The 23488-nt window shown below is 42.9% G+C and overlaps 1 protein-coding gene across 1 annotated transcript in view; it reads left to right on the top strand.

Annotated features, from left to right (window-relative positions):
- The window catches only part of LOC118782257 (transcription factor XE1.1), a 2160-nt gene extending 2037 nt beyond the window's left edge, over positions 1 to 123 (top strand). Inside the window, exon 3 of the mRNA XM_036535562.1 lies at positions 1 to 123. This exon is cut by the window's left edge and continues 18 nt beyond it. Within this exon, the coding sequence (XP_036391455.1) occupies positions 1 to 123 (123 nt within the window).
- Positions 124 to 23488: the final 23365 nt, after the last annotated feature.

Below are 23488 nucleotides of genomic sequence, written 5' to 3'. Positions count from 1 at the left end.
ACAGCCTGCCTTAAGAAGAGGGAAGAGGAGAAGATGTTGGGGGTTTCGGCCGACCCCCAGCAGGGGCACCCTGTGGTCCACCCCGGGATTACCACCACAACCAACCCCATGGGCCACCTCTGAAGAACAACCAGGTACAACATTCTGTCTGCCCCCCACCGCACAAGGTCATTCCGCAGGGCCTAGGCCTACATGCGCTAGAAAAACACTTACTGTAGAGTTAGTGTTTATTCATGCAATGAAGGACATCAGATTGCACTTGCAGCAAATGCACCACTGTATGATTATCTGAATGATTCACAGTAGAGTGGGAAAAATCCACTTCTGTGTATTTTAGCTATACCTAGTTGGTTGAAATATGCATTTCTGATTAGTTGTGTCCCTGTCCTCCCCAGATCAGTCAGTGTGCTGAAGAGCAGGAGACCTTGTTTCCCAAGGACAGGACCTTCAAATTTAAGACACAATTTTGTTTGTGTGTGTGTGTGTGTGTGTGTGTGTGTGTGTGTGTGTGTGTGTGTGAGTGTGTGTGTGTGTGTGTGTGTATGTATGCGTGTGTGTGTGTATGTGTTTGTGTGCATGTGTGTGCCTATGTGTGTGTGTGTTTGTGTGTGTCCGCATGTGCGTGATTATGTGCATGTTTGTGCATAGTGTATGTATGCAATATAGGACCCCATTCCAGGGGGGGCGCCACAACTGTAATATCTGACATCGCTGTGACCTCCATGCCCCTCCCCTGCTCTCTGAGCCCACCCACACTGATTCACCATTAACCACCTGCGTGCCCCCCACAGGTGAGCTGACTGTTTCTCACTGTGTCAGCAGCTACTGTGCCCTGAAGGTTGCAGGGGAAAGTCTACAGCACTATTCCAACATATTCACATCACATGAAACACCCATGCATGCGTTAATGTTTGTATCTGGAGGAAGGCAGTAGGAAGGTCCTCTAAAAGGACCTCCCACTCCCCCTCTCGATATCTTTTACTCTCTATCTCCTTCTTCTGCTCTCTCCCCTTAAGCTTTTTTCTCCTCATCACCTCCCATCCTCACTCTCTCACCCTACCCCTCCCTCTCTCACTCTCACCCAGTCCCCCTACACACACACACACACACACACACCCCATGGCTGCCAAGTGCTTTCCTCCACAGGGCCGTCTGCTGTGGTCCACCCACGTCACACGTCACACGCGGTGACACCAATCTTCCGTTAAGGCCTTGCCATCTCTGAGGTAAACATGTCCCCCTTTCTTCTCTTTCAGAGGTAACACGCCCCCTCCTGGGATCTGCACCGATCCCCTAGTATTGATCCATCGGCTTTTCTGCTAGTGTCTGTTTACCAAACCATCTATCCATCTTCCCGAGTCCCACCTGCCCATCCACACAACCTCCCATCAATCTCTCTGGCTCAGTGCTGTCTCTGCGTCTGTTCGCCTGCAGAATTATGATCGTGGTTATTTGACTGACCGCATTGAATTGACTGCAAACGCTCTGTCAAAACAAACAATCTCAGTTGTGTTCATGCAGCGCTAGTATTGATAAGCATCACAGAATAATCAACCGCACAAAATGCATACACATCATTTACTCTATACAAATAGATATGTATGCACAGAGATATTAGCCAGGAAATATGCATATCCTTTATAATATGCTCTCTATACTGTCATTTCTGGAGACCCTTGAATACCTGCTATGTTCTCATCTGTGCTGATGCTAATTGCTTTTTTCAAAGTATATTCCCAACTGATTCCATCTCAGCCATGAAACTGGATGTATTGATTGTGCTGAACAGCTTATTTGCCTGCCTGGCCTTGTAGTTCTGTTCTCTTTTATTCTCTCATGAATGCCTTCTCTGACCACAGCCATGATAATCTGAGTGTGACAGCGCTTTGTGTCAGCACGGCAGGGGAAACCGTGTCACGAACGTGAGTGTAATTGCAGAGGTGTGTCTGTGGAGCATGTGCCTAGCCTCAGGTGACTCTACACCGCCCCATCTCTCTGCCTAGCTTCCCCCTCCTCCCCTCCTCTGGTGTATGTAGCCTCATACATGTCTCTTGCACTGCCAGCCTGTCTGTGCCAGTCACTATGACTTGGTGGGGGGGGTGTTGAGAGGACGGGTCTGAACACCCCGCTCTCCCTCCATCTGTGCCCGGCCCGTTCCGCATAGACCAGCTCCACCTCCCACAGACACTGCAGCCATTCCCACGCTGCACACACAAGCTGCCCGTCTCAGCATCTCTCCGAGGAAACCTAACCGCATGGATTTTTATATGGATTCCGATTATGTTTGGCACCACGTGGTGTCGTCTGCCCGAAACTGAAGGGAATTATGGGGGTGTATTTCAGTGCTGTGAGAGAAAATATGGATGGGGGATCCTGCAGCTCCATTAGATCGCAGAAATAGTCTGTTAAAATACAAATATAAGTAATTTCAGCCTGTATTCTCATACTTTGATATCCTCAATCTGAACTGCATCGAGGAGGGCAAAGGACAATGTCGGTGAGGTCACTGTTTTTTTTTTTGTTTTTTTTTTTGATCAAGTAAATAAATAAATACATGAAAATAATCAGGCCCACTTGGCACTGCTTAAAAGTAGAGAAAAATCCTTACATTGCGCATTCATTTGCATCTTTAGAATGTCAGTCTGCCGTGTCACTGCCCTGTGTAATAGCAGCAGATTGGGAATCGATATGGAACCGAGGGGCTGGTGTCACCGCTGACCTTTGTGTGAGCAGAGACGCCTCTGCCAATGACATCTCTGCCATCCCCAGGGGACAGGTGCTCATCTGCGGAGCGCAAATTACACCCCCTCTATTTGCCAGGTAATCTGAGCCACTTCATGGAGCAGCCCGCCCCGGATGTCCTCAACATCCTGCATGCAGTCACAGGTATGATTTTTATTTCATCGTGTATTTTCTGTGCACAGAGCAAGAAGAAGAAATAGAATCAGAAGACGAAAAAAAATAGAAGAATTAGAATTAGAGGAGGAAGGAGAAGAATTTGAAGGATTAGAAGAAGAATTAGAAAAAAAAGAAGAAGAAGACGAAGATGAAGAGGAAGAATAGATAGAAAAAATTGAATTAGTAGAAGAATCAGAAAAAGAAGAATAAGAATTCGAAGGATTAGAAGAAGAAGAACAACAACAAGAACAAGAACAAGAATAATAATTTGTTTCTAAAAAAAATGAGAGGCATGCTGCTATAAAAAAATCCAGATAATACTATTGGGGCAGAAAATTGCTTGTCATATAAAGCAGTAGTTTCACATGACCTATCACACACTGACATCTCATCAGAGCAGAACGTCACAGCATCATCCTTTTGTTTTTGTGAATAGAAAATATTTCTGTCACCCAAAATTTCTTTACATCTGTTGGCTAAATCACTGTACCTGGCAACACTGGTGATACTGCCATTTTAATCAAAGACACCTGTTTCGCTAGTGAAATATCAGTGTATGAACACTAGATCACAAATGTGCAAAATTAACAATGGTAGCTTGGTAATAACCAAGGTGTTTCATTCACCAGGTAGAATACGCAGAATACACTGCACTTCAACAATGGGTGGCCACGAAACAGAACAACTAGTTACCTCAGGATTATCCCCTCAATGCAGATCCCCAGATACTGTCCTTATTACCCCCAAGCCATGGTTGCCCTCCTTCTGAGCAGCTCTGTACTCACCCCCCTGCCAGCCGCCCTTTGCCTCCCCCCCCCCACCTGCTGGAGTCCTGCCACAAAAAAGCCTGCCAGGGAGCAGAGATAATCATCCTCTGTCTCTGGAACCATCTGCCCACTGCGCCCCCCCCCCCCGCCCCCAGGGCTTCAGCCAGGTACCAAGCACCTACTGAGCACCTGATATCTACAGGGGGCAGAGAGGAGCAAAGAACCATGGAGAGGTACTTGCAAGCTAGCAGGTTCTTGTGTGTTTCCCTCTCCTCTCTCAGGAGTAATTGTGGAAAGGACACAAAAGGACAAAAGGACACAAAAATTTGTTGTTCATTTTTCTCTGTGCTGATGTGCTACTTTGCACGTCACACACAAGCCAGAGATTACATTTACTACACAAAGGCATCAAGAATTATTTGCTCACTTACTTACACATGATGTGCAATCACTTACTTGTTACTCTGTCCTAATAGGTGAGTCTCAGTTTCCTTCTCTTGTACAACACCATGATATCAAGTGCTGAGGTTACTGCATCTTATGAGGAAAACACTGATGCCCTCTAACATAGGAGAACTGGGAGAACGCTCTGCAGTTTGGATCTGAATTTCGCCTAACATCCGCTGATCCTGCTGTGGGCAGCATTTTGTACCTCATTGGTTCAGAGGTGAGTGGCCAAGGATCCTCTCCACCAATATAAACACAGTTGGTTGGACAACATGACACTTGGCTTAAACCCAGCAGCATACTGTACATAGACTGTGTTTTTTTCATGAGCTGCGGTACCGTTCTATTGTACGTACTGATGATGTCCTCATACATTCTTTGCAGATAACAACATGGAGCTTTTTTTTGCATGAACATGTATTCCTCCTGCCGCTCCTGTCTCTTCTGATGCAGCACCACAGAAGCTGGTGCGTCAGACGTAATGTATGCAAACACGGGGCAACATTAATGTTGATATGCCTCGCGGCTGGTTGCCCAGTTCTTTCCAGGAACCTGCATGCTGCAGAATGCACGTATTGTGCCCAGTGTTACCCAGTGTCAGCCAGAAATCTGTGGTGAGCTGGGTCTCCCGTGGATCTACCCAAAGCTCCACCTGCTCTGGGATGGTTTTACTCTGCACCACTCAGTGTTCACATGGTCCTATGTCACGCTTGAGGAAGATACAGACAGCGCCACGTTCTGCAAGTACCCTCTCGCTTGCGCAGAAATTACACTGCGGCAGTCAGATTCAGGTTACAGCAAATTGTGTTTGAGAGAGAAGGCGTATTGATGCTGATTTACAGTGCATGGTGCTCTTTGAGACTGTGACCTCTGTGGCTGCATTGGCTGGGTACCCACTGTTGAAATTTAATATGCTCTCTCATGTCTCGAGTTCTGAGAGCAGCTGCTGATTGGATACACTAAGAGCCGGGGAAGAAGCCTGTGAAGCTCTGTCATGTTTGGTGTGGGATGGGGTTCACTCAGGACAACCGCACAATAATGAAGTCAAACTGAGTGTTTGAACAAGCTGGAATTTGTGACAGGAATCTCTATATGCTGTTATGAGGTTCTACAAAGCCTTGCTGCCTCCACAAATTATTTTCCCCCAGATTGTTTCCTCAGACTTTCAGAATATCTACACAGAGCGCCCTTGTGCTGTCTGCGCTCACTGAAATGTGTGGAGTCTCTAAGCCAATAGCCTGGAGAGGGCACTAAACTTACTTTATTGCTCTTTAATAATTACTACACAGCATTATTATCTTAGTGCAGCCTTCTTTATGGGCTCTGCGGGGGCAGTAGGTGGTTTATGAGCTGAAGAGTGTTGTGGGTGAAGGCATACATCTCTATCTGTCTGTGTGGGTTCTGCCTCTCCCCTCAGACCTTTTCTCAGTGTCCTGTTATGAGTGCTGTGAGCACACTCACAACCGGCTCTGTGCAGATTAATAGGGAAGCAGTAAAAATATCACAGTAATACGTTTCAGACAGAGTGATTGCACCAAGGGGACTTCTCCAGTCTACTGTACTCCAGGGACTGATGTATGCATACATGCATAGAAACATGCATTCATACATACATAAAAACACCCATACATACAGGCATGCATAAATACATACAAATACACATACACATGCACACATACACATACACAACACACACACACACACACACACACACACACACACAAAGATCTATGTAAGATATATAAGATATATGTGTGGAGATAGAATGCTTGATGAATTTTCCAGATAGAAAGTCTTTTGTCCAATCTGCCTATATTCCTGGGAACCATTGAAAGTGGTGAACTCTGTTTTAGCTTGCCTAAGTTTTACACATCAAGCCACATGCTGTAAAAGACTGGCTGATTACGTGAACATTTGCACAAATACCTGCACAAGAAATGTAAGGATGTAAGGATTATGCAGTTTTTCCCTTGCGGTTATTTAGTATGGGACTTAGGTACATTACTATTAGTAACCGCTAGTGACACATTACTCACTATACTATAGCATCCGGCTATGCCAACCTGTTCAATGTCTACTTTAGAGGGCAGCTTTGTGTTCAGTTTTCAACATAATTCCTTCCCATCCCATATAGGCCTGTGATGACATCACAGACAATTTCTAGGTAAATGCTGCCTTTACAACTGACTTGCACAGAAAACTGAAAGGAAAACACTACAGTGAGCTGATAGCTTTTACCCTGTTTCTCTGATCAAAAGCTTTCCTGCAAGCCAATGCGACAGGATGTGTGTAGCTCTGATATTCGTTCCAGAGAGCAAAGCCAGGTTTTGATGAAGTTGTTTAAAGGGGGGGGGGGGGGATTACTGGGGACTGGATTCACAGAGTATTTTGCAAACTCGAGCCAAGATGAACCCACTGAGAGGTGGGTACAGTGCATTAACCCTAACCCTAATATTCTCCTCTATGAGGGGAATTTCAAAACATTGTCAGGACACTCTGTCCTATTACCACAGGTCTTACTTTAAATCATATCTTCAAAAAAAAAACCCCAGGGTAGAATTCAAGAGATCCTCAAACCTTTGGGATATGTTAGTCAGTGCAGGTCTGCCCCCAGCTAGGCAGTGTCAGCTTTTTACAGTTTTTTACGATTGCTTACACACTAAAATTAAAACTTTCCCACAATTAGTAAAACCTTACACTCAAGGATCAAAACACCAGCCCAGATTTGCACAACTGTAAGCACATTGTCAGCTTCACACTTTTTGCAAAACACTACACACAGTGATTTGCAAAACACTAAACACACTTGTATACATTTGACACAGAAATTTATCATGATGCCATTTCCTTGCAATTTCAAAGCAAAGGCTTTCAAATGAACACACCCATGAACCAATTGGTTAAACACAGCCACCAGGTGTGCACACACACAGATGCTTAATTGTAGACACACCAATCAGGTTTAAGCACTATAAAAAGGCAACAGGTAAGTTCACCTGTCTTCAACAAAAATGGACGGTGTCAGAGGAGGAGGGAGAGTGCGGATGAGAGGGGGAATCCGGAGAGAACAAGGTGGAGGAAGAGGCCAAGGTAGTGGAAGAGGAAGAGGTAGAGGGAGAGGAAGACCTGGAGGAGGGGTAGGATATGCACAAAGAAGAAGACAACCAAATCTGTCTAATGAAATTCGTGCTACACTTGTGGACCATGTAATAAACCACGGACTAACACTGAGGGAGGCTGGACTGAGAGTACAGCCTAACCTAAGCAGGTACACGGTGGCATCAATAGTTTGGACATTTCATCAAGAGCACAGGTGAGAAACTTATCTTCTGTCAACAGAAAATCCATAGCTTACTGCATGTACTGTATCAACAGTTTTGGTATATATTCCTGTATCATTTTACAGTAAGCTAAATGTATTTTGTTTGGCCAACATAGGATTGAATGTCGAGAACACCAAGGAGGGAGGGGCCCCATATTCACACAGGAGCAAAAGAGAGATCATAAACCTTGTTTTGGCCAATAATGCAATCAGACTTAGAGAAATTCAAACTCATATTGTCAATGATCACACAATTTTCAGTAATGTCCAATAGGTCTCTCTGTCAACAATAGCCCGTATCCTTAAAAAACATCAGGTTCTGATGAAACAACTGTATAGAGTGCCATTTGAAAGAATCCACAACCTTGGCGTCGTGAATATGTGGAGGTAAGTTTTGTTCACTGACTGTAGTATTGTGTACTGCGCACACAACCTTTTTACTGTACATGTAATTTTACTGTATAGCAGACCTACAGTATATTGATCTACACAATGTGATCTTTTGCTGTATTTCAGAGTTTTGCAAATGGAAGAGGAGGAAGTCCCGCATGAGTTTATATACATTGACGAGGCTGGATTTAACCTGACAACAGTGAGAAGAAGGGGAAGAAACATCATTGGCCACAGGGCTATTGCCAATGTACCAGGGCAACGTGGGGGTAACATTACCCTTTGTGCTGCCATTACATAGAATGGGGTCCTCTACCGCCATGCCAACTTGGGTCCTTACAACACTGACCTCATTCTTACATTTTTAGACAGATTACACAATATTATCACAGCAGCAAACCAAAGGGACCAGATGCAATACATTGTCGTCTGGGACAATGTATCCTTCCATCGTTCTGCTCTGGTCCAAAACTGGTTTCATCAACACCCAAAATTTACAGTTCAATACCTTCCACCATACTCCCCTTTCCTAAACCCCATCGAGGAGTTCTTAGCATGGCGGTGGAAGGTTTATAATCTCCGGCCCTATGTCCAGATGCCCCTCATTCAAGCTATGGAGGAAGCATGTGATCAGATTGATGCAGCATCAATACAAGGGTGGATTCGTCAGTCCAGAAGATTCTTCCCACGTTGCCTTGCAAATGAAAATATAGCCTGTGATGTTGACGAGGCCCTGTGGCCAGATCCAGCTAGGCGGAGAAATGATGTTTAGTTTTCTTTTTTTTTCAGTACTGAACTGGATATGTAATTTATGTTACAGTACTACTGTAAGCTTACAGTACAATGGTACGTTCAGTAATACTGTATGAAAACTGGAAAATGTTTTGTTATGAATGTTTTGTAGAAATGTTCAGTATTGACTGACTTGAGTATATGAAAAGAAATAAATATTTTCATTGGTCTGCACAATTGGTGTCACGTAGTGTTGAATTTATTTTTACACTTTCTCTGTGTAAATGCTAAAAGTGTTTTAGGTTGAGAACAGGTGTGTTTAACTGATTCAAACAGAATCAGACCATATGATGGATGTGTTTATGTTATGACAAGAAAATAGGGTTTTTATAAGAAATTGTATAGTTTTGACTGAGTGTTCCATTTTGCAAATGATCTGAGGTGTTGTGCTACTTGGGTGTAGTGTTGTGCTAATTGTGTGAAGTGTTTTGAAAAACTGGGCCCTGTTTTCAAAATTGTGCTTAAGCAATTGAAAAAACTGTAATGAAATCCCTGATGGGCTACAATATCTGTAGAAACTATGTAATATAATTTATGTACTTTAACTATGAATGCCAAGTTTTTAATTACACGCTCTCTAGAAAACAGATTAAGATTAAAGGCATTGCAAAACATAATAATAAATCTGCTCAAGACCAGTGGTCTTGGTTATGTTGTAAAAACCCACAGAGATTTAAAGGTCAGGATATCGGAACACCAAGGCGGCATCAGAAACAATCAATCAATCAACCGATCTATCAAATTTGATTTGTCATACTGACTTTTATAACGGATAATGAATTTTATAAATAGATAATACATACAATTGACAATTGACACAAACTGCTGAACGTAGCACATTTTCCAGAAGGAATAAATAAATGAAAAAGAAAACAAATTTGGAAAAACTGAAATGTTATTACCCTGACCCCAGGAAGAGGCTGATGAGTAACTCCTGGAAAACAGTGGACTGTAGAAATGCAGTCGCAGCATATTTCTCTCACATTCAGCACATTTCTACATAGAGATACTTGTACACTGAACACATAAATATTCCATGGGGGAGGGAGGGTTTCTAGATGTATTGGGAGATGTACACTCGCTATAATCCCTCACCGAAAAAGGAGCTTCATGCTGCTGCTGATGCTTCTATGTTTTAATATGAATAGTATCATCAGGGGTTTTACTTTAGATAACTCTAACACCTTAACATTAAATGTTTGGTGCACATGAATAAACAAACTCTCTTGTATAATTTCTGATGAGTTTTGACACCAGGGTATTTTTTGTTAATGGAGCGATTCCAAGACTAATGCATAATTTACATTAGTAATTTACATTACATTATACTAGCGCATAAATTACCTTACTTCAAATGTTTAATGCTAATGTATTTCCTTGATAATGAAATTATTCTCTGACAAATGTATGGACTTATTGTTTAAATGTGTGTATATATTTACTTGTGACACATTTGTATTTTTCAGTTTGTCTATACTGAACTTATTTGTGCTGTCTCTACCAAATGGGTCATTATAATATCATATTTTGTCACTCATTATACTGTCTGGACAGTGGTTTCAGGTGCGTCAGACCTATTAATGCGATTTTTTTCCGTTTTGCATATTTGTCCTGGCAAACATCCACCTTGGAATGAAAAGTCATCCCACGTTCATGCACAAGAATAAGTTTGACTGGTGAGCAAACAGTGTAGAAATTGAGATGTTACCCTTGTGCCATGCTTGGCAGTACGGCAGTGTGTCATCTTTTACATCTGCAACAACTTAATCACATTCACACAAAATCAGATGATAACTTTGCTTTGCGGCTGAGCTTCTGTCGTTGTTCTAGGTAGGAGTATTGACCATATACTTCCTTAATGAGCGGCAACGTAAAAAAAAAGGAATTTTTTTAATTGTGAAAAACAATCTCACTCCCCCTGCACAAAAATAATGGTGATGCATGAGAATGACATGTAAATGCGCCCTGTCTGCCACGCCCACGGGGACTGGGGTCCGACTGGTGGCCAGGGAGCTCTTGTGTTAATTGCCTGTGAGTCACAGCACAGAAGGGGACAGTGCAGAGAGTCTGAACAAAGGGAGGGAAATAGAGCTAAAAGCGCACTGAGGGAGATAAGCAGCAGTTCTGGTGTTTAGGGAGTCGAGTGGATGGGTAGAGAGGTGAGGCAGGGAGCGAGGAGTCTGTGGGTGTGTGTGTGTGTGTGTGTGTGTGTGTGTGTGTGTGTGTGTGCGCGTGTGTGTGTGTGTGTGTGTGTGTGTGTGTGGGTGGTGTGTGTGTGTGTGTGTGTGTGTGTGTGTGTGTGGGTGGGTGGTGTGTGTGTGTGTGTGTGTGTGTGTGTGTGGGTGGGTGTGTGCATGTGTGTATGTGTGTTTGTGCACGCGAGTCCGCATGCATGTGCGTGTGTACGGGTTTGTATGTGTTGAATAATTGGCATGTGTGGGTGTGCATGTGTCTGTGTGTGGGTGGGTGAGGAGGTGATGTGTGTGAGCGTGTGTGTGCGTATCTGTGTGTGAGTGTGTGTGTGTGTGTGGGGGGGGTAGAAGTATGGGGTTCAGGAGTGAGGTGAGAGTAGAGATTGAGTGAGATGAGACTGAGTCTAGACTTGGGAGCAGGATAGTGTGGTTAGTGAACGGTTTCTAATCCACTGGAGATGATGCGACATTGCATTGTATGCATTCAGGCTGATTATGTTTCTGCAGCAGTATCTGTATATCACAGTTGTGGAGGAAAGAGAGCATGTGAAGCATCAATAACAACAAAGTATGGAGCAAAACATCCACAACAACATCACCATTATTCCACATGCAATTTAACATCCATGAAATAGTATGTACATTAGCCAAAATAGGACACTATTTTGTCATTGTAACTTGTTGCTTATTGAATACTGAATAATGACATTTGAGGAGAGACCGGGGAAGAAAGTTGGCATATTTCCAATGTGAATAGCTTCATATGTAAAGTAGAGATTCAAGACATCCAATGACATTTTTGAAAAATAGTGGTTCACGTTTTTGGTTACATATCTTCATTGCAATTGTTATGATAATCAGTGTGTAACCAGGGGGTTGTATCACCATGTGGGTGAGTCAGAAATTTTGATGGAGGACCTGGGAGCAAATGTGTCCTCTAAACATGCAGAGAGAAAAGGACTGAAATCCTGTCGCATCAGGGGAACATGAGGGGAGGCAGGCGGGAGGCAATGCATTATTCAAAAGAGGGAGAACATAAGTGCCACATTAATGTTTTTTTTTTTCTTTCCAGCTGGTCGCCAAAATAAATTAGCAATTCCAGCCATGCAGTAAAGTGCTGGGGAATTCATTCGGATGAGTGTTATTGTCGCGGCTGAGCAATAACGTTTTCCTGGAACGCTTTGCGGGCGGAGCCAGCCCAGGCTGCTGTTTGAAATGGATGGGGGTGTAATTATTTCTCTGGCTCCTATGATGGTCATGATTGCCCCTGGAGGCTTTGAGGGAGGGGTGGGGTGGGGTGGTGGTGATGGTGGTGTAGGGGGTGCAGGGGGTGTGCATGCGTGTGTGCATGCGTGTGTGCACGTGTGTGTGTGTGTGTGTGTGTATGTGTGTGTGTGTGCGTGTATGCCCGCAAGTGACCTTCCACATGCGAAATTCCTCCACCCACACACAGAGACACACACACGCACACAGTCTCAGCAGAAAGAGGACCAGTGGTTGAATTATTAGATAAATGTTACATACACTCCTCACACAATCTCAAGTGCATTTAGTGGATTGAAAAATGGCTGCTACTGAATGGTGCTGACATGCTACATGAGGAATATAGATCTCCAGAGAGACCAATGCAGAGAAGAAAAGAAAAATCAGTTTGTTTATAGATCATGTACTATAGATGCAATTGTACAGTATATCTGTTTACAATGTGCTATACCTAACTTTGATAAACAGGTTGTTGTGTTGAAAAAAATCCATATTTGCCATTTGTTGCAATGGACATCTCAGTTTAACATGAGATGGATGAAGAGCTTATGTGTGTTTAGTCATCACACCTGCAGGTCGCAGGCTACATTACAGAGACAAAGTGGCCATGTGCACATTTCCCATTCATCAGAATGCTTTTAATTAAAACCAAATAGCTCAGGACAGATTTATCGCACCTCAGTTGGTTTAGTCGGGGCAGCCATACAATTTCCCAGGGGCCGAATCTCATACATCACGGTGCAATCACATGCACTAGTCTTCAGATGCACATCTGCCCAAGATTAAACGCTCCATCACCCTCAATTACAGCTACAGGACACCAGTGCTGTTATAGTGAAAATGATTTCATGTTGCTTTAACACTGGAAGTCCGCTGTTAATACATTAATGATACCATTTAAAATATCTTGTGGTGGCTTTCTATGTACATGTATATTTTGTGTTGATGTCTGCATTTGACGTGTTTAAAGTCTGTCCATTGTTCAGTTTGGTTTGAAATGTTGCGATTCCTAATAAACCCCGAGTAACAGGCAGGGCTCTGTGGATCACAGCAAACAGGTGTCCTCACTCACCTTCTCATTAATCAGGTTCCATCATCATTTCCAGCACGATTCAGACAAATTACAAATTCAGAAACACAGACAGCTGCTGTGTTTCAAAGGGCGTTCACGGCGCGGCACATGAATTCCAATCCAGAGCAATCTTATTTATCAGTCTAACATTCGTGTATCTCCACCAGTCGGCAGCCTTAGCTCATGATTGCCTGCAAAATGAAACCTAAAATTCGAGTACTCGCAATGGAAAAAAAAATCATAATAATAAAAATAAAAAAAAATGTCTGCAGTTAGTCTTATCGCTTTATGAAAGTGAAAGCGTGCCAAGGAGATAGTGAAGGGGGAATTCGAAGGTGAGGGCAGACAGGCGGCAGTGCAGATGCTGGCTTTCAGATATGTTTCCAAGGCTCTGATGTTACCGAGCCTAAATAGGACGGTCCCTATTGTACACTCCAGCCACTGAGGTCAAGGCCAGCTTTGAATTTTTCTGCCATGAAATTTGTTTGACTTGTGTTTCTATTTTGGCACCAGTGTTAAAATGGATCCAGGCCTTGAGATGAAGCTCCCTGAACTTTCACAGAAAATGAAAAAAAAAAAATTATGTGAGCATCTGGAAATGGCATGCCAAGGACTAGACTCCAGAAAAGCTATTTTTACCATGTATCAATTAAAGACAATTAGCGAATCCCTGCACGAAAAAAATACTCTGACCAAACCAATGAAACCACAGCACTAAACTGTTGCATATGTATCCAAATTAAAGTGAGGCAAATTAAAACATGTCCAAGGTGGCGATTTCATGAGCAGGACCAGTCTGGTGGCGTGGTGTGGGGTCTCTCTGCTTTGCAATGCTGTGTGTCTCCGCTGTCTTTTGTTGCACGCTAGCTTAGATGACTAATGATGTGGCTATGGCCTGGGCAGAGCCGCGGTGAACGTCTTTGTCAAACAGGACTGTGCTCCTTGCTCCGCTGTAGGGTCCCATGGGGGCTTCAGAGACTTGCTAATTGAATCAAGTACACATGGTGCCTCCGCAGCAGACATCCCTTCAAGCTCAGGAGAGGGGGAAAGATGGCAGTGCAGTGGACTCTTTGTCTGGCTTTTGTTCTCCTTAGCACCACGGACAGCGTCATGGGAGGCCAGTGGGATTTCGGGATTTGTTGGGGTGAAGCGCAACTGGTTGATAAAAAGGCAGCTCAGTTGGTGTAGAGCTTCTTTGAACACAACTCAAAACATTATTTACCAAAGCATTGTGCATTGGTGTGGAACAGGGCCGGCGCTATTGGGGTGCTTAGGGGTGACAGACCTCAGCCCCCAGACAGACCTAAGTGCACCCCTTATATATATCTCCTTACATCTCCTTATATCCATGATGTCTACATAGTATTTATTACATTTATTAAGATATGACAGCCCCCATAGATTGCAAGTGCACCCCTCTGTACTTTCTTCTGGGCACCAAGCCTGGTGTGGAAATTGATTGAATGTGTCAGACATACAGGTACAGTTTTAATTACCTCAAAATGCACCTCGGTCTGAAGAAGCTCTAAGAACGAAGCTGTTCCAGGACGCCGGGGCTGGGTTCGTGCCCGGGCAGGGAGGAATGACTGAATAAATAAACGTGAAGCTGAGGGGGGGGGGGGGTTGGGGGGGGGTTGGGGGGGGATCTGTGTGACCGCGCATAGCTTAGAACACTTGTCTGCCCATCTCATTACCCCACTGACCACGTCGTTCTGTTTCCAGGCACGCGCCACGCTCCAGGTCGCCTCCCTCGCCTCCCGGCCTGCCCTCGCCCCTGATTTGTAGACACAGATTGTGCTTTTTTGCTCAAAAATAGAGCTCCAGTCATTCGATTTTTTTTTTTTTTGTTCCTCAAGATGCCAGATTAATGCACGCCACATTGGGAAAGCAAGCATCCCTATTACAGAGAATGAACGTGCACTGCTTCTGTATTAGGTAGGACCTGGGGGCAGTCTCGCATAACGGGCTGCTCTCTTCCAGTGTTCATTTTCGTGACTTAATTGGAATAACAGAAGGAAAAAAAAAATAGTATAAATGAACGGGGTGCAGATCAACAGAAAATAAGGCTGTGTACGCTTTTGCTTGCAAAAACATTTCAGCCTCTGCCTTAATTAACTTCTATTACTACTCTATTACAATTGCTGTCACTGTTATCATTAACACACTTTTTCTTGGAATCTTGATAAAGGAAAAAAAAATATTTTTCATTCGTCCAAAATTACATGTAGATCACTTGGACTGTTTGATGTAATTGATGTAGATGTTGCTGTAGATAACGGCATTGGGTAAAAAAATAAATAAATACATAATAAAAATACTACCACTACTACTGCTTCTGCCACAATTATTACTACAATTAACGATTATAATACGTATTTAATAACTATGCTTTGGTGTTGTAAGAATAACCATTAAGATAAAACTGTAAAGATAAGATCTTCATTAGTATGTGTGTGTATAGATGTCACAGCCTATTACATGACACAAATGCTAAAAATGTCTTTTTTAATTCATTAGTTTATGCAGACTATGTAATGTGGTGGTTTAGACAGTCTATATAAACCTGGGGTTCAACTTGTCACTTAAATAATACATGATAACTTTTAAAAATATGTCTTTGCACAAGGAAAGGTGGATACATTCATACAAATTCATACAAATCATCTTAAAGCTGTAGATCTATGTTAAAAGTATATATTCTCTTGGATGTGGTCATTAGAGACACAGTGTCCTTGAAACCTGTTCACACAGAAATGGTCAATTTCGAAAAACCTGTTATATAGACAATGTTTTCTCTGAAAGGGTATAGCGATGGAATGCACATAATTATGTAATGTTTTATTGTGTTGGGGAAATTTTTGTAATCTAAATATATTCAGTATATATAAATATGCTTAGAAATAAAAAGAAATTGCGCACCATAATGTGTTTGGAACAAGCATTAGCAACATGGCAGTGTTAATACTATTGTTGTAAATTGTTATATTAGTGGTTGGAGAATAAAGAGTATAGAATAACAAGTGTTTTATAAATCCTTTCAGCAAATTAACCCAAAGTAAAAATGGTTTGTTAGAATGAAGAGTTAATATGCCTTACATTCACGGTAACCCATTGCAAGTCCAGCCCTCTAACAGGATGCCTTAAGTGCCAGAAATGTCTTTTAAAAAAAATTTTAAAAAAAAGGGAAAAATCACAGTTTCTGCTGATTCTGTACAAAGTTGAGTGTTTCTCTCTATAGCATTTTCTTGAGAGCCATGACTGAAACACTGTAAGTAACTCAATCACTGTCTCATGCCTGGAAACAGTTTAAATGTACTTATGTCAGATGTCTGTGAGAGGTTGGGATGTAATTGTGCAGAACAGCTGGATTAGTCCTCACATAGTGTATCCGCTGGTAATGAGATTAGTTTGTAGACTGTAAAATGATTTCCAGCAAGAGGCACATATTTTTTTTCGGTGGGGGGTGGGGATGGTATAAGGTGGCCTGCACTTCTGTTGGGATGAGTCTTGGCTCAGGGCTCGTAACTCTCCCGCCCCGTGAGGCATGTGAAAATGGCATGACCCGGTCAGTAAAAGCTGTTTATTCCAAGCTTATTCCGAGCTCATTCCCCTGTGGTGGTAATAGAAGCCAATCTCCGGGGGCAATGCAATGGGCAAGGCAATGGGGTTTACCTGAATAAATAAAGGTTAATATATAATTATCAGAGGTACCTGTTGTGTACCAGCTGTTTCCAGCGACAAACATCGGCATAAGGCAATGATGCAGCTGGAGTCGTTGTCCCGTCCTGAACCCCTCCTGCCAGGCCCTCCTGATTGTTCAGCATCCTGGCCATTACCTCTTCCCTCCCAACCCTGAACCCCCACCCCCCCACCCCCCGTCAAATCCCACATACACACTCTGCCAACTGTGATGGCCTCATCCAGTTACAATCAGTGATTTACGCCCTCATCAAGATCTGTGATGTTTTTCGGGTTTTTCTATTTACACTATCGCTAAAATAGCACATTAAGAGAGATGCTTCGCTTCTACCTTTAATTCAAATTTGTTATCAGACCTACACCAAGGTCAGCACTGATGCATAAAATGAGGTTGTTAGTATACCTATTGTTCTTAACCATTGCTGACAGATAACACTAAAATCAGACATAATTGTTTGATGTTTGCTGACATATACATCTACCTACCCAGTAGTGAAGAATTTTATTCTGATGTGAACTGCATACTGAATGTACACATATACTCATATACCAGTCTTCAAACCCCTTTAGTTGAAGGTGATCGATATCAGTAGTGAGTACCAATTTCTAATTCATCAGGTCTCCTCACACTGTATTGATTTTTCACATCAGACACCCCGAGAGGCAACCGCTTGTGCCTTTCTTCTGGACTCTGGATTAACGGGAGCCTGAAGTCACCATGGTGCAGATATGGCATTCGATTACTGTTCAGATAGGGCCTTTAGTGAAATACAGAGAAAGACGGGATCTCATTAATGCTGTATGATACAGTTCATTTTCACCTCTGCCAATATCTATGCTTTCAACATGCCACGGAGTGAATCACTTATCTCTTTCCATTTACCGAAGAGAACATACATCCTTTTTTTTCTGTTGATTTGTGTGTGAATTCACGTTCACATTCAGGGTGGTAAGAGCAAGAATTCCATTGGAACCAATTGTCAGAGGAATGCGAGTGAGCTGTTGCAAATGGTTTACATTTCCTCTCTAAACCAGACCTCAAATTGCAATGAGATTTAGTGCGAGCTCAATTTACCCAGTGAGCTGGATTCAGTGAAGCAGAGGTCTGTTCAGTCTCCTCATTCCACAGCTTTGTCCTCATTCAACATTTCAGAAAACATCTGACCTGAATCCGTTCACCTCTGATTACACTCCATGAGGCAGGGCTGTTGGGCACAAAACCCCAGAGTATATGGAGAGCTATACAACTGTTTTAGTTTGCAGTCAGTTGGTAAGATGCATTAGTACAATACTTTCGACACTGACAACGTGTTGTATTTTTTAGAGTGATATCTGTAGACAGTAGGCGGAGAGCAGGCGTAGAGTAATGTATGCAGTCTTGCCATAACAGCTCTGGAATGCACTGCAATTTCCTGCAGCTGGACCCTCTGTGGTTTGAGAATATTGAACAGAGGGAGGGCCGGGAAGGGGGGGGGGGGGGAGAGATGGAGGCAGAATAGTAATGGAGATACAGGTGCTTTCGCCATATTTTAGTACTGAACACTGTACCGTGAGCATTTCCATCACAGACACTGAGGACTGCTAAAGGCCCGAGCTGGAATGGGTTCACAGTGACATCAAGTGGCCATACACATGCACCCAGCATGGAGAGGCATTTGGTCTGCAGTCAGCGTCATTTGAGCAAGAGTCATTTGGGCAATAGTGCTATTTAGCGTCACTTTGTTACCATCGCTTTGTTAACATCACATTGTTTGCATTGATATTCCCTAGTCTTTCAATATGTAAAAACCCCAGAGAATGATCTTGCAGCTTGCTCTTTTGAATAATCATGTCTGATCAGTTTTGATTTTTTTTTTTTGGTTTGTTTGGGGTTTTTTCTCATCCTCTTAGCATTTCCAAATAAATTTTCTAACGCTGTCTTAAGCCCAGCTGCAGCTGACTGCTTGTCATGATTTTTATCCCTAGTCAGGTCTAGTTTTCTGTTGAAACAAGCATACCTTTCATGTTGTTTGTTCAAAGCACACAGATTTGCACGGTGAGGCACAAGAAAGCCAGCTGAATTCTGAAGCGCGGCGCACACACCTCAAATGTCTTCTTTGTTTGACCTTCAGTGAAGCTGTCAGATACCCACCTCTCTGTCTGTTGTCTGGGAGGTAATAGTAGGGTTTTTAGGACTAGGGAGACAGTTTACATAATAAATTCTTTCAAGAACTGACAGGCAAACTCTGCTCAAGGCTTTTTTCTCCTGCTTCTCTCTAGAGTCCTTAGCCCATTTAATACATGTTCTTTTCTCTTTGCCTATAGGGATTCTCGATCTTATTAAAGAGATTTTTTCACCTCATTTCAAATCAGCAGAACTTTCAATGAGGCGATTGCAGGTTCAAGTCGGTTTGTGGTTGACTATGGTTGCTCTTTAGTACCTCAGTAAATATCCAGTTTTAAAAATGTATGAAATGTTATGCAAGTAAATCTGCTTAGCAACTTAACAATGTGGAAAAACAGAATGAGGTTCACCACTCACCTAGGTGCACATGAAGCCAGCCCCTGGGAGTCACTCTTTCTTGGCACAGCAAACGCAACATGCCAAGCCTGACTGACCAGGGAGCATGCACAATAATGGAATAAATGTCTGGAGTGGAGATATTCAAACACACGCACAAAAGGAACGTATACTTCAAGCCTTTACCATTTGAAGAAAAACAGCACATGTTTTCACTCGCTTTGCCCCTCTGAATGTCTTCTAGAGATGTGCAACAGACTTTAGGTTTGCACTGATTATTCTCACTTCTCTGCACCAAGTGGAGAAGGCTGTGGATATCAATGACAATGATATACAGGATGGGCAAGCAAAGAGAAGCAGTCCGGGGGCCCCAAAGTGCAGGGTGCCCCGCAAACACAATTAAAGCAAGTGGCATCAGTAGCACAGTTCTTCTCTGGCTTTAGCTCCGAATCTTTTTTGAAGAGGCCCAAACTATAATCGCACGCACATCAATAATACTGTTGAATGTACTCCCATGAGCAACTGAGCTATAAACTTAGCAATGTGGCTAGAATGTCTACACAGCATGCCTCTATCAATAGCCACAACGCTGGTAAATGCAGCAAGAGACAGTCTAATTTATGAAACACTCTGATACAGCGAGTCGGCTTCAAAGTGAAAAAAAATTGACATTTGTCATTTTGTAACGTTGCAATGGAAATTGTGCTATTGTAACTGCATGTAGGGTCTATCAATGTGGATAGGAAAACTAAAAATTCAACCTGCAAAGGGCCACCCCACAAACTTTTACAGGATTTTGTGATAGGCTCCAGGTCAATGTGCGATACATAGTAAAGAAAGAAGCCCCAGCGTATGACAGAATTGTGAAGAGAGAAAGAGGAAAACAATATTAACTATTCTATATTAATATTAGACTGGAGCTGCAGTGAAGCAAGCTTACATGTATTGGAGTTAGTCACCAAAAACTCTCAGTGTTTTTTTATTGAATTAGTTTATTAATACAGATTAACAGAGATGAAATGGAGTAAAAACAAAGTATGAGACTACCTTCATAAACAGGCATGTAACATGAATTTCCTCTATCAAAACACGTTGCGTTCTACTTTTTCTACTTTGTGCAGTTGACTGAAACCGTATGAGTGCGTGTTTAGTTAGTGTGACTCTTCTCAGTAAATGTCTGATTGCTTATATAGTTCTTGCCACTCTTTTACCTCACCAGACTCCACTGTGGATTATTATTTTTTTTTTTTTTTTTTTTTGGCCAGGGACCTCAGTTACACCCAGCCAAAACTCGGGACCTGAATCTGACCGCTCCCGCTCTGTGGGAGACGTCAGTCTCGTTCCACGTCTCCGAGCGGCCTTGTTTACCGGCGTCGAGGATGCCCTGTGTGTCTCTGCATCCTGCTGTTTGTCCCAGATAAGGAGCGACAGCAGCACTTTAAAGCGGGGCAGCTGCGGGATGCAGAGAGATCCTTGGCCCGCGTTCTGTGGGCAGTTCATGCGGTGCTACTTTGACGCGTCAGGGTGGGAGCTGTATCTGCACTCTGCAGCTTGAAGGGTTAGTACTGGAGAGATTTAGAGCACTGTGTGCTTGCACCCCCCCCCCACCCCTCACCCCCCCCCAACTGCCTTCCTGTGTCTCCTTACTCTCACCCTTGGAAGCAGATTAACTGTTTTTCAATAAAGCCATCAGAGGGTTTAATTCAATTGTCTAACCTGGCTTCCATAAGCCTGGCCACTGCTAATGGAGTTGAAGCCTTTTTCACCCAGCCATAACACAGCCCACCCCCCACCCAATTCTGACAGATTCAGAGAGAAGACCTTGAGACGTAAATCAGGTGAGGGACACCATCCCAGATAAGGGACACAGGATTATGTCTTTGGAATTTGCTCAGTCATCAAATATGAATCATTTCATTTGAATTAAGATTACACTCCTCCAGTGCATATAGCAGCTCTTTCACCAATAAATCTAATATAGTTTTACACTCAATCTTTCCGATGCACACATTGACAGTATAGTTTCAGTTGACCTACCCACCGCTTGTTATTTCAGTACAACTGCTCTATAGTGCTAGGAGTGGCAGGAATGTCATTTTGCCATAGCTGATAATGTGATTATCAAATAAATGCTAGTGTTAAACAAAACTGCAGATTCTTTTCTCTACAAATGTCATTTAAAATTAAGTCCATTTGGTGGCTGTGACTCTTTTGTTGATGGAATGCAGGGGAAATTATTGCCATCTCAGGCCTGGGAACAATGTTTATTGCGATATTGCATTCGTCTTTTTTTAATTAATCATACTGTAAATTCTGTTGAGATTACTTTTCCATGATTGTTTTTTTTTGTTTTATTTTTATCTTATGTAATTCAGGTCTCTCTTGAAAATGAGATCTTTATCTCAATGGGATTTACCTGAATAAATAAAGGTTAATATATCATTCTTTGTGCTTAAGTCTGAAAGATTCTGAATCTATGTGATGATGATGATGGCAATTATTATTGTTATTATTACAGAAGTACTTTGTATGTGTGTGTAAGTTCATACATATATACATAAATTATGCTCTTTGCATCTTTTGTAATCAAGTATATATTTGACATGTTTGGCTGTATTGCAAAATGCACATCACAACAACAGGCAATTTATCCATCAGTAATGTGGTCCGTTGACTCCATCACTTAAGAGGTGATTGCTGTATTGACTGGGTCTTTGCTCTGCTCCCTAGCGTAGCCACAGTCCAGAGAGCATGGAGGAAAAAAACTGCAGGGTTTCCGTGTGACAAATTACCACCAGCCTTTGGGGAAAAGCCCACATTTCCTGTGAATAATGATGATGTGGAGGTACATTGCCTGTGCAAATCGTGACAGCCGCTGACCCCCTCACTCTCTGTACTGGGGCTCCATTCTGAAGTCAAGTCTGGGAGGGAACGTATTCAAGCCACTCCAGACTGCTCTCTGATTTGAATCGGATCCTCTCAACATCCCAGTCAAACACCCAGGAATGATTCACGAGCAGACTCCCCATGGGTACCCCCCCCCCCCCCCCCCCCCCCCCCCACACACACACACACACATACACACACACACACACGCACATCAATCCACAAGCCTTTCAGGAATCATGAGCATCAAACACGGTGAGACCCACATCCCTCACATGACCTTTTCCCTCCCACAGTGACCTGATTTCCCCTTCTCCTGTGCCACATCAGCATTCAGTATGAAGAATAGTGGTGATTATTTAGTGATCATTTTATCAGTATAATGATTGGTCTTGCATAATTAGTCTAAACCAGACAGTGATGATTGTGTCTATGTAGTTTGTAGTAGTTTTTAAGGTGATCACATCCTCAGGGCATGTGATTTACATTCCAATGTGATGCTGCTATGTTGAACTAATTATGCACATGTGTACACTGGGATTGTGTGTACGTGGCGCAGGCTGACCAACAGAAAGGCCTAAGATGATTTTGTGCACTCATGTACCTGTTAGTTCAGTCACTTCATAATTAACTACCTAGGGGTGATCAGTTCGGTCACTGCATATATCATGACCGCAAGATACCTCAGCTCTTTGAAGCTATTTATGCAAAGATTGGTCTTAGGTGATATAGGTGCACACTGCTCGGGTGAACCTTTCTCCCACTCTGCCTCCCCTGTCATTGTCTGTGACAAAGGGCAGTTAGGTCAGTGTGTGCTCACTATCACACACAGGATACCTTTTGAAGCCAATGTTTTTCCAATTAGGCACCCCAAAATTAGATATCCCATGAGGCTTGGGTGCTGTAGAAATGCTCTCGATGCACCGGACACCAGGCAGCAGGCAGCAGAGAGAGGAACTGAACCACGAGAGGGCTGAGGGTGTAAGGTGTGAGACTGTATGTGAAAGACTTTGTCTGAAACTCTGCTGAGCCGACCACCGCCCGTGAAGCCTTGCTGTATTGAAGATCATCAATAAACAGTCTTCTCTCGGGGTCCAGACTGAAGTTCTTTGTGTCAACAGTTTTATTAGTTAGGTTGCGAGTACATCAATTTTATCAAAATCCAACAGGTTTATTGGCAATAAATTAACACAACCCTTTGAATGGATGAAGCTGAAATGAAGGAGTACTGAGATTTTAATTGTGAACAGTGTTTTTGCT

This window comes from Megalops cyprinoides, chromosome 8 (assembly GCF_013368585.1).
Source record: "Megalops cyprinoides isolate fMegCyp1 chromosome 8, fMegCyp1.pri, whole genome shotgun sequence".
Lineage (NCBI taxonomy): Eukaryota > Metazoa > Chordata > Actinopteri > Elopiformes > Megalopidae > Megalops > Megalops cyprinoides.
Note: the sequence above shows the minus strand (reverse complement) of the source record. Positions and strands in the feature narration are given on the sequence as shown.